Source organism: Barbus barbus, assembly GCF_936440315.1.
Source record: "Barbus barbus genome assembly, chromosome: 34".
In the NCBI taxonomy this organism is placed as follows: domain Eukaryota; kingdom Metazoa; phylum Chordata; class Actinopteri; order Cypriniformes; family Cyprinidae; genus Barbus; species Barbus barbus.
In genome coordinates, this window is record NC_136762.1 from 18,347,092 (window position 1) to 18,363,299 (window position 16,208).

The 16,208-nt window shown below is 35.6% G+C and overlaps 2 protein-coding genes across 2 annotated transcripts in view; both read right to left on the minus strand.

Annotated features, from left to right (window-relative positions):
• Positions 1-683: 683 nt before the first annotated feature.
• On the minus strand, positions 684-2,276 carry LOC306853834 (putative nuclease HARBI1; the record flags this gene model as incomplete). Its single annotated transcript, XM_079391478.1, has 3 exons — positions 684-819; positions 916-1,461; positions 2,209-2,276. The coding sequence occupies 3 exons, from the start codon at positions 2,274-2,276 to the stop codon at positions 684-686; spliced, it is 750 nt and encodes a 249-aa protein (XP_079247604.1).
• Positions 2,277-7,124: 4,848 nt separating this feature from the next.
• Positions 7,125-16,208, minus strand: part of nectin3a (nectin cell adhesion molecule 3a) — a 63,369-nt gene continuing 54,285 nt past the window's right edge. Inside the window, exon 6 of the mRNA XM_079392074.1 lies at positions 7,125-7,853. Within this exon, the coding sequence (XP_079248200.1) occupies positions 7,801-7,853 (53 nt within the window). The 3' untranslated portion in view covers positions 7,125-7,800. The remainder of the gene's footprint in view (positions 7,854-16,208) is intronic.

The following is a 16,208-nucleotide window of genomic DNA, read 5'->3' on the forward strand; positions in this document are numbered from 1 at the left end:
CTCCGCTGACGCGCCGTAACACCAACACTCGTCAAGCTGTCTTGTACACTCTCGGAGATTCGCAGCAAGGCTCGGCTCCGAAGCGAAAAGCTGATGTGCGTTTGCACGCGCTCTCCTTTTATACCCGCACTGCGGGGCGGGGTGCGCGTGGCGAAACACGCACGCCAACTGTCATTGGCTTGTTTTGTTAACACTCGAAGATGATTGGGCTCTCGAGCGAGTTCCCATTAGTCAGTCACACTGACGTTACGTCGAACGTGACTGACTGATAGGGAACCATGAACCATATACTGGAAAAACAATATGAAGTATTAACACTGGAGGAAGCAAAACTAAAATTAGAAATACAAAAACTGGAATTAGAGAAAACTAAGCTAACATTGGAGCTACAGAAACTTGGACATGAACTGTAGATCTCATTGATATCCAATAATTAATCAATTAACTACTTAATAATAGTTAAATGAAAGCAATGTTTGTATACAAATATCTTTGTGTATTTAATAGATTTGACATGTATTTGAGTGAATATTAAGGTAGTTCTGTTAAAGTGATTTTAAGATTATATTGTATTTCAGAAGTTACTACTGATCCTCTGTATGCATTTTTTGTAAATATTGGTTTGTTTGATTAATAAATTAAAATGTCAAGTTTCAAAATAGTCAATCTTTAAGTTTTCTCAATCAAACAGAGAAAATGTTTTCTACAATCATTTGTCGAATATAACGCCCAGATCCATCTTCATCTCCTGCCTCAGTGATCTCCAAAGCTGGTTCCTCAAGCATTTGGTCTTCCTCCAGGTCTGGGAGTGCAAGATCTCTATTAAAGGCAAAGTGATCTTTTACTACTATAACTTAAAACTGTTGGGGAAATGTAGCTAGGAGTTGAAATTATGGCTAAAATCGTATTTATTACCTTGCTAAGTTGTGTAAAACAACACATGCACAGATTATGTTGCAAACCCTCTCTGGTTTCATTTTGACCTCTCCATGCAGACAATGAAACCGTCGTTTCAGGACTCCAAAACACCTTTCAATGACATTCCTTGTTTTGGCATGGGCTGTGTTATAACGAGTTTGAGCTGCAGTGACTGGATTCAAGAAGGGCGTGAGAAGCCAGGGTTTTAGTGGATAACCAGAGTCACCTAAAAGCACCCCTTGCAATTCTCCTCTCTCAAATGCATCATGAATTTGGGAATTCAATAGAATTCGTGAGTCATGGGTTGATCCTGGCCACCGAGCAACACAGTTGAGCACTCTGAGTTTGGCATCACAGATTGCCTGCACATTAATACTGTGGTAGCCTTTCCTATTGACAAACAATGGCTCATGGGTTGAAGGTGCTTGAATCCTAATGTGTGTTCCATCAATGGCCCCTATTACATTAGGAAATCCGGCAATGTCAAAAAAATCCACCTTTACCTTATTCAAGGTAGAGACATCAGTCGGATACAGTGGAAGTCTGCCTGACAGCACACAGGAAACTCTATGAATGATTCTTGATGCTGTAGACTTGTGTACCCCAATTACGTCTGCAGCTGCATTAATAAAACATCCTGTGGCAAAGAAGCGTAGCGCTAGACATATTTGTAGCAGTGGAGGGATGCTACAATTTCTTGAAGTTTCGGGCCTCAGCTGCTCCTCCAAGTCAAATGCTAATTGTTGAATTGCATGTCTTGGAAATCTCAATTTTTCGAACAGTTCCTTTTCAGAAAGGACTTCCAGTGGATTTGAACGGTCTTTGAAAACCCTTTCTCGTCTTATTGCACGTTCATAAAACCAAAGATTAAAATTTGCCATAGCACAAGACAAACAAAAGTCTGGCCACTTTTCTGAATCTGGCACAGCTGACAGTTGGTTTCCATGGCAACATAGATTGTAAGGAAAAGTTAGCCATGGGGTAATCAGTCTTAATTTTTAGTCTTAAATTAGACCAATCTAAGATTTTATGCAACTGGCTTACAAAGTAAAGACCAGTCTTAAATAAAAAAATTAGATGACTAACTTATAAAACTAGTCTAAAACAGTTTTATGCAACCGGCCCCAGGCCTGGAAAGACACCTTACTTGAGTACAGGGCTGAAATTGTGTCAGCTAGATCAATTTATTTTTCACAGATAATTGTTAGCAGTCAGAGAAACCCTAAACAACTGTTTCACTCAATCAACAAGCTGCTTAAAAATAATTCTAATGTTCCTGCTTCAACTCACCTTTGTAACAAGTTCTTGGAGTAAACACCAAAATCGATAATATACGTAACCACATTATCAATACTCATACTTCGGCTGCTTCTTCCTTATGTGTTTTGGCATTCTCTGGTATTTCTCTCTCCAATTTTGCAATTCTTGACTCCCAGTTTCTTTGTAATATGTTTTTGAAAATGAAAGCTACGACTTCCAGAGTTGATCAGGTTCCTTCTTGTCTGTTTAAATCATGTTTTGATTCCCTATGTCCTGTTGTTTTGAGTATTATCAATGACTCTTTGTGCACTGGTGTTGTGCCAGCTGCACTTAAAATTGCTGCTGTCACCCCTGTACCAAAAACTAACAACATGGACGTCCCATCTCTAATCTTCCATTCCTTGACAAAATTTTAGAACAAACGGTGGCTTCTCAATTGCTTTCACATCTTTCTTCTAACGAGCTTTTTGAGCCACTTCAATCTGGATTCCGTAAACTCCACAGTACTGAAACAGCGTTAGTTAAGGTCACCAATGACTTGTTAATGGCTTCTGATTCTGGCTGTCTATCTAAACTGATTTTTCTTGATCTTAGTGCCGCTTTTGACACTATAGATCACTCTATTTTAATCACCCGTTTAGAGACTGTCTTTGGAGTTTCTGATACTGCATTGAAGTGGTTTAAGTAGTATCTCTCAGATCAAAAGCAGTTTGTTGCGATGGGTGGTTGCAGGTCTGAGGTCAGTGTGGTGCACTTTGGGTTTTCCCCAGGGATCGGTTTTGGACCCTTTACTTTTTTGTATTTACATTTTTCCTCTTGGCCAACTTTTAAGAACACTTGGTCTTAATGTCCACTTTTATGCTGATGACACTCAGATCTACATACATTTTAAACCTGATGTCAATATAAAAAAAATGGATGTCTGAAAATTTGCTTTGTCTAAACAGTGATAAGACCGAAGTGATGCTTATTGGTTCCCCTCACCAGTTGCGCAAAGCAGAGGCCACAACTGTAGGTCTGGATGGCTCTGCTTTACAGTTTCAAACTAAACTAAAAAATCTGGGGGTGATATTTGACGCCAACTTAACATTTGATCTGCATGTTCGTAATACAGTCAAAGCATCTTTTTTCATCTCAGAAACATTGCCAAATTACGTCCCATGTTGGCTGAAAAGTTAATCAACACTTTTGTGTTTTCGCATATTGATTATTGTAATGTTTTGATGGCTGGAGTTTCAAAAGCTACCCTAAGTAAATTACAGTTGGTACAAAATTCAGCTGCCAGAATACCGACTAGGACCAGTGCAAGGCAGCACATTACACCTATCTGTGAAAAATTGCACTGGCTTCCTGTTAGTTTTCGTATCGATTTTAAAATTATCATGCTTACTTATAAGGCCTTGAATAATTTGGTTCCTCAATATTTGTCAGAGCTTTTAACCCCCTACACACCTACACGTGTTCTACGCTCCTCTGAAGCTGGTCTTTTAACTGTTCAATCAACTCGGCTTAAAACTATGGGTGATCGGGCTTTCTCTTCATTGGCTCCTAAATTGTGGAATTCCCTGCCCTCTGAGATTAGAAATGCAGAATCTCTTAGTGTTTTTAAATCGTCCCTTAAAACTTACTTTTTTAGGGTAGCTTTTATGTGATTTATGGGAATACTTTGTTTTATTATATTGGCTTTGTATTGTTTTATTTGTTTTTTACTGCCTGTACTCTTGTGTGTATCTTTTTTACTTCATATTTGTATTTGTATGTAAAACGCTTTGAGATGCTACTTTTAAAGGCGCTATATAAAATAAAGTTTATTATTATTATTTTTCCTGGTAACTGTCACCTGTGTTTTATGATAATGTTAGTCTGATAATGCCAAGGTAAAGACAGTTTTCCATTCTATGGCACCTTTAAACTTGTGCTTAGAATTTTAAAGGAAGCATGATGCTTACATAGAAACATCTAATACTGATGGCATTGATAACAGATGGCAGATGATTTGATGTCCACGCTACGCTTCTGAGAGGAAGCCAAACTTTCACCCACCACTCCTGGCAACCTATCCACCACTCTCTGTCACTACAAAAAACTAGCAAACTAGGAAGCTTTTCCATGCCAACAAGCACTGATGTCCTAACCTTGGGGAGTCCAAATTTCCTCCAGCCAAGGGATGATGTCAGCAGAACATCCTTCTTATTGTGGAGCTCAAGGGAATTTTACTATGAATACTCCATTCCAGATGGAAAATTTCAATCAGTCTTACATACCAGAAGTAAAATGGGTTGCACTTTCATGCTAAGTTTGATTATAAAAAACAAACTCATTCATATAAATTGTAAAAAGATGAAAGTCCAGTTCTGATGAAAGTATTGCATGCTGAGTAAATGATCTTATGAAGATTGGGAACAGAATGCTATTAATTAAGTGGCAAGTGATTACAATTACATCTCCTTTCATGCATTATTTCTTCAAGCTGACACAACAGAAAATCCACACGCAACCTGTGAATGAGAGCAGAAAGTGCTGCGTGTGGAGACACGACATTGGAGGGAATAATCAATAAATTTCTTGAAGCCGAATCGTACCTAAATGCTCACTTAAGTGTGCTATATTTGTGCCCTGGGGAATCAAATTTAAGCATAGTCAGCATTCCACCTGACCGGCCAACCAGATATCATGCTTTTATGAGGCCATTAAAATTTTATGTTTTTTATTGTTTTTAGCAGTAGGTCTAATCATTCCCGAAATGTGTCTTTTATGATGAGCACTTAATTGAACTAGTGTCACTTTCTGAGGGAAATTTTAGAAGGAAAATAAATGTTGTAAGGAAACATCTGTAAAACAAGTCATCACTCATGCAGAGTGCCAAGCACAACCCATGGCTGCCATCTAAGGGTAAAAACACAGTGACACAGATGTTCATTAGACAGACTTAAAAAAACAAACAAAAATGCATTCAATTAATTTATAAATAATAAATACATTTTTTAAACTTTTCAAAAACTATAATAATGATAATAATAATAATAATAACAACAACAATAAATATTTAAATTAAAAATATTTGAATAAATAGCTGATGAGAAGATTCTCTGAAAATATAACATGAAACAAGTAAATAAAAACAAATAAATAATTAACTAACCAACTAACTAAACAAATAAATAAATAAATAAATGTTTTCCTTAATTAAACACACACACACACACACACACACATATCAAATGTACACAGAGGGAGCCTATCTATTAAGAGTATAAAAAGTATATTAATAACATTTCAGTAATTTTAAAGTTAGAAGAAATTATAACAAATATTTAGCTGTTTGATTGTCTGAAAATACATATAAAAAACAAGAAAATAAAAAATAAAAACTGAATAGAAACAGAATATAAATAATATGCCAATAATAATAAATATACCTGTATATGTATAATATAAAATATTGTATACAATAAAAACCCAATTGTATTGTATAGTATAAAAACCCAGATGTCTATTAGGAACCCTTCCAAAAGTGCATTAAATTAACTTTTGGAAGCTACATTTACATTTATTAATTTGGCCGTTGTAACAGTATTAACTGCACATTAGGTGTAATGAGCAGTGCGGCTAGAATAAAGAAACACATTTATTCTTTCCATCTCATACCCTCAAATTCTAATAAATAAATGCACAAATAAATGCAAACCAAAATAAAATCTCCTTAAAGCTGCACTTCCCAGGGGAGCTGTCTCTGTGCTGATCTAATAGGTTCAAAGTGGTGTTCATCTAAAATGGTCTGCCACACTTGCTGTTGCAACTGTCTGTTCATTTACATTATTGATCTGGCTCTAATGACCTTACAGTCAGCCTTTGCTTTCAGCATCCTTGTGTATGCTCCGATGTTTTAAATGCACTTTATATTAGTTGCACAGTTAGGTTTCTGATAGTGTCAAACAGCTAAATGAGGACCCTGCACTGATTTTATCTCAAATAAAAGTTTAGAAAGAGGTGGACGCAAGGTAGAAGCGTTGTCCGCTTTTGTAGCTTCCTGCCAAACCGCTTTAGCCACATAATCACTGCTCAACCTTTAATGTGATACAACAGAGACAAAAGATTCAATTTACTCTCTGTTTGCTTGTGCTGACTGTAGAAATACATGTGGCCAGGAGTATCAGTCAGAAGCCCTTGCCCTTGATGTTTATAAATAACAGCTGTAGTAAATCGTTGCCGATGGTGAGATCAATTTCCCTAATAGGCCCATGTTAATTGCAAGTAATTAGTTGTGCTATTAATGCTTAATGTGAGGTCGTTTCAGCTCAAGATATAAACAACCATGCACTTTCGTCCAGAAAATTTACCTGAAACATAAATAGGAAAATTAAAGAAATAGTTAAGAGAAAAACGTATTACATATTAATCAACAACAGTCAACTCTTTATACAGTAGAATTGATAAAATACTTACTAATAAAAATATAATCATTTATAAATGCATATATACAGCGGCAAAAAATAAACAAATAAAAAACATTAAATGTTAAATAAAATGTACACATAGCTTGTGTATGTGTATACATATGTGTGTGTGTACATTTCACTAATTTTAAAGGTTAAATTTACAAATAATTACAAAAATACATTTAGTCATGCATGATGACTAATAAAAATGGTCTAATAAAATAAAAATAAACAAACAAGCAATAAATAAATGCTAAATAAGAATGTAAATATTTTTATTTTACAATAAATACATAATAGAAAATAATAGTAATAAATTTAAAGTTCAAAGATAACCAGTATTTAGCTGTTAAGGATGAGATTGTCAAAAATAAATAAATAAAAATTAATTAATAAACAAATTAATAAGAACCATCACTTCAAATACCCAATGTTTTGATTTTTCAACAGCATTTTATAGCATTTAAAATCCAAAATATTGTAACTTTTTTTTTTTTTTTTTTTTTTGTCACAGCAGTGGCTGAAGTTCTCATCAATGGGTAGTAAATCAGTTCAGTTATATTTCTTTATTTTGTACTACACACCTTCTGAACGACCTTCCCTGGTCTGCAATTCAGGCAAAAGCCAGCTATAATTCAGTCAAAACATCTCTATACAGCACACTCCCACAAATTTAATTATTAAAAGCAAATGTTATGCATCAGTTGGGCTGATATGCCCAGTAAATATATTTCTCTCCTCAAGGGCGTTCTGACTTAACAAATAAATTGGTTCGTTTAATCACTTGGGTTATCTAAGAGATAAAACCGCAAAGAGAGGCTAAAAAGTACTGATATATAAGAGCTTTTTTTATTTATTTTGATACTTTGCAGCTCTTTCGTGCTTATAGCAATGGAAATATTGAAAGGCAGACATTTAGTAACTGCAGCTTCCCAAAAAATCAACCAAAATAAAAACTGGCTACAGTGGAAAATTAATCTTTTCTTCTACCAAAAAGCAAGAAACCAAAATGACTCTATAAACTTTTTACAGATAAGAGGCATTTAATACCCACACACAGACCTCTTACACCAAAGTTACGACTGCCAAATCAAATAAGCAGATATTTGATTTGACCTGTAGCCCAACCAGTATTTCAGTATAGGCTAGTCATTAAAACATGTGAGGTTTACCTCCCGGGTAGTTAGTCACTCACTTGTTCATCAGCAGCTGCTTTATGGTGTCCAACAGCTAAACCTACAAGGAACAAGACGCCATTATTCTACATGACATTTCGCTACTAATAGTTTTCAGGGATAGAATTTTGGGTCAGTAAAACAGTCCGACTGGAGCCAGACATGAGGCCAGACAGTTTTATTGCATTCTGGCATTACAAAAGCAGGGAGAAATGAAATTGCATTGCATGGCTTCCAGAGCCTTTATCCCCAATGACGGAATGACATGAATGCACGAGCCCTCCAGGTATCGCTGCCAGTGGTGAATTTAATAACGTGACTGGACGCCAGGGCAACACGGGAACTGAGGAGCTGTCAGAAGGCCTTTTGTTACTCAGACACCAGAGGTGCCACTAGCGAGACAGAACTAATTGAAAGCACTATATTACTCTGTGATTTACAGTCAGTGGGGTTACAAATATAACTTTAAGGTCTTGCAGTCTTACAGGCTACTTAATCACTTGGCTGTTTGAGGGTGGAAATATACTTTACACAAGTAGCCTACGCGATACAGCAAACCTTGGACATACCTCGGTACTTAATGGTGCAATGCAGCTACATTACTTGCTCAGCAAGACTCATCAAACTGTTGTTGTGTCATGACCGAAGTTGAAAGTATGGAAGCCTATTTCCACCACTGAATAAAAAAAGTAAAGTAAAAAAAAAGTAAAGTCGTGACGTATTGTCAAGTATGGTGACCCATACTCGAAATTGGTGCTCTGCGTTTAACCCATCCAAGTGCACACACACAGCAGTGAGTAGTGAACAAATCCACACACACACACACACACACACCGTGAACACACACCCGGAGCAGTGGGCAGCCATGCTGCAGCGCCCGGGGAGCAATTGGGGGTTCGGTGCCTTGCTCAAGGGCACCTCAGTCGTGGTATTGAGGGTGGAGAGAGCGCTGGACATTCCCTCCCCCCACCTACAATTCCTGCCGGCCGGGGGCTCGAACTCGCAACCTTTCGATTACGAGTCCGACTCTCTAACCATTAGGCCACGACTTCCCCTCGAATAAAAAAGGTAATGATTTTTTTTGTCTCATAATTGTGAATTCATTTAGTTATAAAGTAAGAATTGCTTGATAGAAACTCACAATTGCGAGAACTAAAGTCGCAATTTAGAGAAATAAAGTCAGAATTGCGTGATAAACTCGCAACTGCGAGAAAAAAATTTGTACTAATGAGTAACTTGACTTTTTCCAATTATTTATTCTCCGATTTTTCTTCAATTATGTCTTTGTAACACACAATCGCGAGTTATAAAGTCAGAATTGGAGAATATAAGCTCGCAATTGTAAGAAAATAGTTTTTTTATCCTCAGAAGAACTGGACTTTATAACTCGCAATTATACGAATTGAGAGAAAAAGTCAGAATTGCGAGATATAAACTTTTTCTCGCCATTGCGAGTTTATATTTTGCAATTCCCAGTTTATATCAGTATATATCATGTATCATTATTTCTCAGAATTAAACTGACTTATTTTCTCGCAATTGCAAGTTTATATCTCACAAAGTCATAATTGTGAGGGAAAAAGTCAGAATTGTGAGATTTAAAGTCTCAATTACCTTTTTAAATGTTTAAAGTCTCAATTACCTTTTTAAATGTTTTAATCAGTGGCGGTAACGCGCTTCTGTATGAAAGAGACAAAACTGACCACAAGTAAATACTTACGCTATAGCTCCCCTTGAGGCAGTGTAGAGAATACAACGTGTACAATAAGTACATATTTCCCAAAAAAGGCTTCCGTAGCAAAAGACCTCCGTGTACACACTTGTGGATACACATTTTTCCATTCCACTGCACTACTTTAACTTTCTTTGTAAACACTCACTAGACGGATGTGTTTGACGATTGTGCTTGAGCCTTGCAGCTTTTGCAGTGTCTCGGCATGATGCAATGTTTTTTTTGACCATTTGTCTTGTGTTTTTTTAACCGCGTAAACATGTTCTGTGTGAATGGCCCCTTAGGCCTTAAAAGTTGTTTAGTTTTCTGTTTTTTTTTTTTTTTTGTTCTCTTTCCACTAATTAGAATTTGAATTTTCATCGTTTACATTGTGAATTTAATATCATTCTACAAACAAAGTGCACATTTTAAGATCAAACACAGTGCTGCTTGCATCAGCCATTAGACAAATTAAAACCTAAGCCTAACAGACTATTTTGACAGCAAGATTAAATTGCGTCTGCATTTTGCTATAAAACGTTTAGCCCCTGTATCCTTTTGTCAAACAATGCTATGATGAACAAGACAATATATTTTTTATATTTTGTCTTTGAGTAATTTTTCAGGGTATGTTGTGTACAGAATTTCAATAACTTTAGTTAATGCACCATCTAAAACATCTGGCAACTAATAACATTACATAAAGAGTATGACATTAGTTTCCCTGCAATGTGGTATTGATTAGAAAACTGCAGCAGGGACCCAGAGGAGAAATTGCACTGAAGGAAACAGACCAGGCCAAGGTTAAGAGGTGTTACGTGAATACTTCCTTATAGTTGCTTTTTCGACTCGTAGAGAAAAGCTTAGCTCTTTTTTTTCCGTCTCCTCCACAGTTCATCTTTCTTCCTGTGGAATTTTAGTTGGCACAGACACATAATAGAGCATTCAGGGGCAATTTAGGCTTATTTATTATATGTTTTAATGGCTTTTTGGGGTGTAACCATGGATAACGTCAAGTGCTATTAAACACTGAAGTCTGAATTTGCATTATTACCATTTTCTCTTCTCATTTGGTTTCTTGGCAATGTGACTGAAAATCTTGCGCAACGCAACTCTTCATCGCTTTGACAGGGAGAGTCTATTTTGCTTCCTCTAGCGCAGCAGGCCAAAACAGAGGCTAACTTCTGACCGTCACAGCATGAATGCAGCACAGCCCGATGTTATGTCCCTGTAATTAGGGCTTCAAGCTGCTTGCCTTTAATGGTTTTTAAAGGCTGGCTGTTCCCCTAACATTCTATCATAAGCAATTTATTAGACTCTTTAACCTCATCCTCCTCCCTGCCATTGTAGAAATGCATTTTGTGGTGGACCACTTTTAAAAATATAGCAAAACCGTTTTAAAACTGGGATGCCTTAATCCCTGGTCTCCTAAGCTTTCATTAAAAGAATCAAGAAGGAACAGCAATTAATCAAAGCGAATGACTGCGGCAAGAACGTTTTACTGAACAGCTGCTAATTTGCTTATAGTAGGACAGATGGGGGGGTTGAGGGGTGGGATGGATGTATTGAACTTGTATTGAAATATAATTGTTCTGCTTTGTGAAATAGTAACAATTATTTTGTAAACGATTTATTTATGTATTTGAGGTAATTTTTAGTTGTTTTTGTATGCCTAAATTTAACGTTTTAAAATTTTATTTAAAGCTTTAAATATTATATTATATTATATTATATTATATTATATTATATTATTCTTTCTTATTATAAATATTTTAGTGGTACATTTACTGTTGTTATTAATGTTTTTACAATAACTGTCTTATCAACAAAACTGCATTTTTACAGTAAAACAGCAATTGTGAAAATATTATTACAATTTAAAGTAACTGTTTTCTATTTAAATATATGTAAATTGAATTTATTTTGGCAAAGTTTAATTTTCAGCATTCATTACTCCATTTCAATCAAAACGTTTTAAAACAAAAATACAGTAAAAAACCAACAGTATTGTGAAATATCAATAAAAGTTAAAAGTACTGTTTTCTATTTAAATATATTTTAAATAGTAATTTATAGTTGATGATTTGACATTCAAGAAACATTTATTATTATTATTATTTAAATGTTGAAAGCAGTTGTGCTGCTTAATATTTATTTGAACACTTGCAACATATTCACTGTCATTTTAAAAAATCAATTTAAAGCATCCTTGAATAAAAGTATTACAATTATAAAAAATAATAATACAAATTACAATAAACAAATGAAATGAATAAAATAAAAATGAGTTAAACTTACTCATACTCAAAACCCCTAAAACAGCAGTGTACATATTTCTAATATTCAAAGACTACAGTTCGATTTGTAGCAATCTGTGAGATATAGAGAACAATGTAAAATCTTTCTCCAAGTCTCAATATGGCAGCAACTACAGACACTTTGGGAAATTAAAAACCAGATGCTTATAGATGTTTTAATTATAGCGGCAGTGTTGATGAGTGACCATGTGCACACACACTATTAATATACTCTCGTATATTCCAATTATACAGTCCTTGAACCTACATAATGCCCATTCTGAGACGCCGCTGTGCGAAATCCTCTGTCTTTTCTTGTGGTTCTTGTCTGGTTACTGTCCACCTGTTAGCAGCTCAACAGGTGGGATAAACACATCAAAATGCCTTTAGCGACACAAGGAAACTGTAGCAGTAAGTGCCTCACTGGCAAAAGAAACATTACAAGAGAGGCAGATGGCCGCACATGGTATTACAATCAAAAGATTTAGGCTTGAAAAGAAATCATTAAAGAAGCCGAAAGTCCAGAACTTCAGGAATTGGGGGTTGTACGTTGTTTCAAAGGATTTCAGTTCACTTAGGATTATATCTGCTTCAGGACTGTTGTTTCACTGTCAGTTTTCAAAGAAATTGTTGCCCACCCAAATTGTTCACAGGGCTTACATGCCACGATCCCAATTAGAGCCCAGGTCATGAGAGAAGCCTTACTGTAAATCACACGTTCTCATTAGCAAAACCACAAACTACTGAACTGTATTTTTAGGTGCTGGCTCTCAACAGATCCCAAGACTAGTCGAATGGCTGGAGCCAATATGCACAAGACATCTGAGGTTTCTCGTGGATTCTGTAGTAACTTCTCACATTTTGTCTTTACCGTATGAAGCCTCCAGAATTCAACGCAATGATGAAAAATAACCCATTCTGTCTTTCTTCTCACTCTCACTGGGGTTCAATAATAACAAACAGTCTTTTGTTGCCTTATAGTCATGAAGTTTCAGTTACACAGTTGAGACAGTACCCTTTAAATGTTTTATAAAAACAAATAAAATTTTACAGGAAAAGAATGTACAAATTTTACAGTAATTAAGTGTAAGTTAGTTTAGCATGTGTGGTAAAAATAGTCTTTTTACAGTAACAAGAGAAAAATACTTAATTTTACTGTACAGCACAATACTGTTTGTTATTTTATACAAAAGTTACTTTATCTCAAGCTATTTATTAAAATTATGATATTAATATTAATTCATAAAATTTTATTATATATGTACTTTCTATGACTGTATACACAACCATATGGATGGATGGGTGGGTGGGTGGATAGACAGATAGATAGATAGATAGATAGATAGATAGATAGATAGATAGATAGATAGATAGATAGATAGATAGATAGATAGATAGATAGATAGATAGATAGATAGATAGATAGATAGATAGATAGATAGATCGATAGATAGATAGATAGATAGATAGAAAACAGTAACAATGTGTGTGTATATATATATGTATATATGTATGTATTATTTATACATTCATTAATGAATCAATTATGAATAAATTAATTAATTACACATTGTCACTATTATTGTATGCTAGTTATTTATTACTGTAAGCTATTGCACTACATTGTCATTGTATTTAGTACAAAGGTTATGGTAAACACAGCTGCTAAACATTTACTGTCGATTTAACAAGCTTAACAAGTTTCTGAGCATGCAGTTGGCTGCTGTTTCTCTCTCAGTGAAGAAACACTAAACAACAAACAGTCGTGGGAGTCATTTGGTAAATATTGGAGAGGCCTGTCGTGCTCAATGACTTGTCCTCATTCACAGAGTGCAACAAGCCAAGTTTCTATGGAGACTGCATTTTTCTGCTGATGTAAGAAGAACCTCTTCAAACCCCCCACACTCCCGCATTTACCTCCAGAGTCGCTCACATAATCAGATGTGAAGCATTGACCCAAAGGGAATACTTGTTTAAGACAGAAGTATTGCAACTCTATTTCGTTTTCTGGATGAATTCTCCAAACCTGGCATTCTTTCCATAGGACCCCACTTTGTGTTTTAACTATCACCCACTCTCTCCCCCTCTGAAGCATTTCATTATTTCCAAATCCATGAGCTCAGACAATTTGTGCGGTCTGCTGTGTCAGTTGTGGCCTTTGATGTGAGCTCCCAGATGCATGGGTTGTGTTCATTAGCTAACAATGGTGTGATCTTGTGCTCATTTGTTTTTTAGGATGAACAAGAATGAAAGTAGCCTGCTCTACAACCTTTAAAATTCAAGCTGCTGGAACCCAGTTTCTGAACTGAGAACATTTAAAAAAACACTTAAGTAGTTACAGGAGAGCATGGTGAACAATATCCTGATATTTAATGGTGTTACTCATCCTTTAAGTGGCATTACAGTGGGGCCCAAATGTTTGAGGCCAAATTCTGGGATTCAGAATCTGACTTCAGAATCTTCTGCAGTGGTGGCTGAGAGAGAGCGCAACGCACTGAAAATGAAACAACAACAACAACAACAAAAAAACATAGAAATAGAAAAAAAACAAATAAAAACTGCAAATACTCACAATGCGACAAAAACAGGAACGCACTGCAAACACTGCAAAAACAACACAAACCAATACAGAAACGTGCTGCAAAAACAAACAAATAACTGCAAAAAAAAAAAAATGCAAATACACAGAGACCACATGTTAAAGAAAACCGCAACAAGTGACGAACCTTGGACATGCTTATCAATGTCTGCTCTGAAAGGTGAGATTTTTGTATATATATAAATATACATATAAATGGATACTGTAGTTTCGTGGTAACCACAAATTAACCATGGTTTTACTAAACTAACCATAGTTTAACCATGGTATTTGTACAATTGTGGTTATACAATTGGTAATCAATATACGGCAAAAAAATGTTGTTTTTGAACAGTAAGATTTTTAAGAATCCTGCATTTATTTGATCCTAAATACAGCAAAGGCAGTAATAGAGTGAAATATTTTTATTATTTAAAATAACTGTTTTCTATTTGAATATATTTATTTATTTATTCCTGTGATGTCAAAGCTGAATTTTCAGCATCATTGCTCCAGTCACACGATCCTTCGGAAATCCTTAAAATATTCAGATTTGCTGCTCAAAAAATATTTATTATTATTATGTTGAAGACAGCTGAGTAGAATTTTTTTCAGGTTTCTTTGATGAATAAAAAGTTCAGAAGAACAGCATTTATCTGAAACAGAAATATTTTGTAACATGATGTCTTTTATCATAATTTTTGATCAATTTAAAGCATCCTTGCTAAATAGAAGTGTTAATTTCTATAACCCCCCCCCCCCCCCCCCCCCCCAAAAAAAAATTATACTGACTCCAAGCTTTTGAATGGTGTAGTGTATAATGTTACAAAAGCTTTTTATTTCAGATAAAAGCTGATCTTTGGACCATACTATTCATCAAAGAATCCAGAAAAAAAATAAATTACTCAACTGTTTTAAATATTGATAATAATAATATGTAAATAAGTAAAATTGTTTCTTGAACAGCAAATCGGCATATTAGAATGAATGAATGAATGATACATTTATATAGCGCTTTTATTGTGTATTGCCGTAAACCCAAAGCGCTTTACAATCACCAGAATCAGAATCAGAATGAGCTTTATTGGCCAAGTATGTTTACACATACAAGGAATTTGTTATAGTGACAGAAGCTCCACAGTGCAACAGAAAGACAGTAACAGGACAGGACACAGGTAATGAAACAAAATAACAGGAAATAGCCAATAACCAATGTACAAAGCAGCAAAAAAAAAAAAAAACACAATATATAATATATAATATAGGCGACTATGTATGTACAGGTCAAGTATGTGCAAATTAGAAATGAGAAAATAAAAATAAAATAAGTGAGTGTGGTGAATGGATAATGTATTAGTTGTGTGTTCTACGTTTATTTATTGAGTGTTCATGAGATGTATTGACTGAGGGAAGAAACTGTTCCTGTGTCTGGTCGTTCTGGTGCTCAGAGCTCTGTAGCGTTGACCAGATGGTAAAAGTTCAAAGAGGGAGTGTGCTGGATGTGAGGGGTCCAGAGTGATTTTACCAGCCTTTTTGCTCACTCTGGATAAGTACAGTTCTTGGAGAGTGGGGAGGGTTGTACCAATGATTCGCTCAGCAGTCCGGTCTACCTTCCGTAGTCTTCTGAGGTCAGATTTGGTAGCTGAGCTGAACCAGACAGTTATTGAGGTGCATGTGGGGGTCTCCTCAACCACCACCACAGTGCAGCATCCACTTGGATGATGCGACAGCAGCCACAGTACAACAGCGCCAGTGCGCTCACCACACACCAGCTACAGGTGGAGAGGAGAGAGTGATAAAGCCAATCAAGTGGATGGGGATTACTAGGAG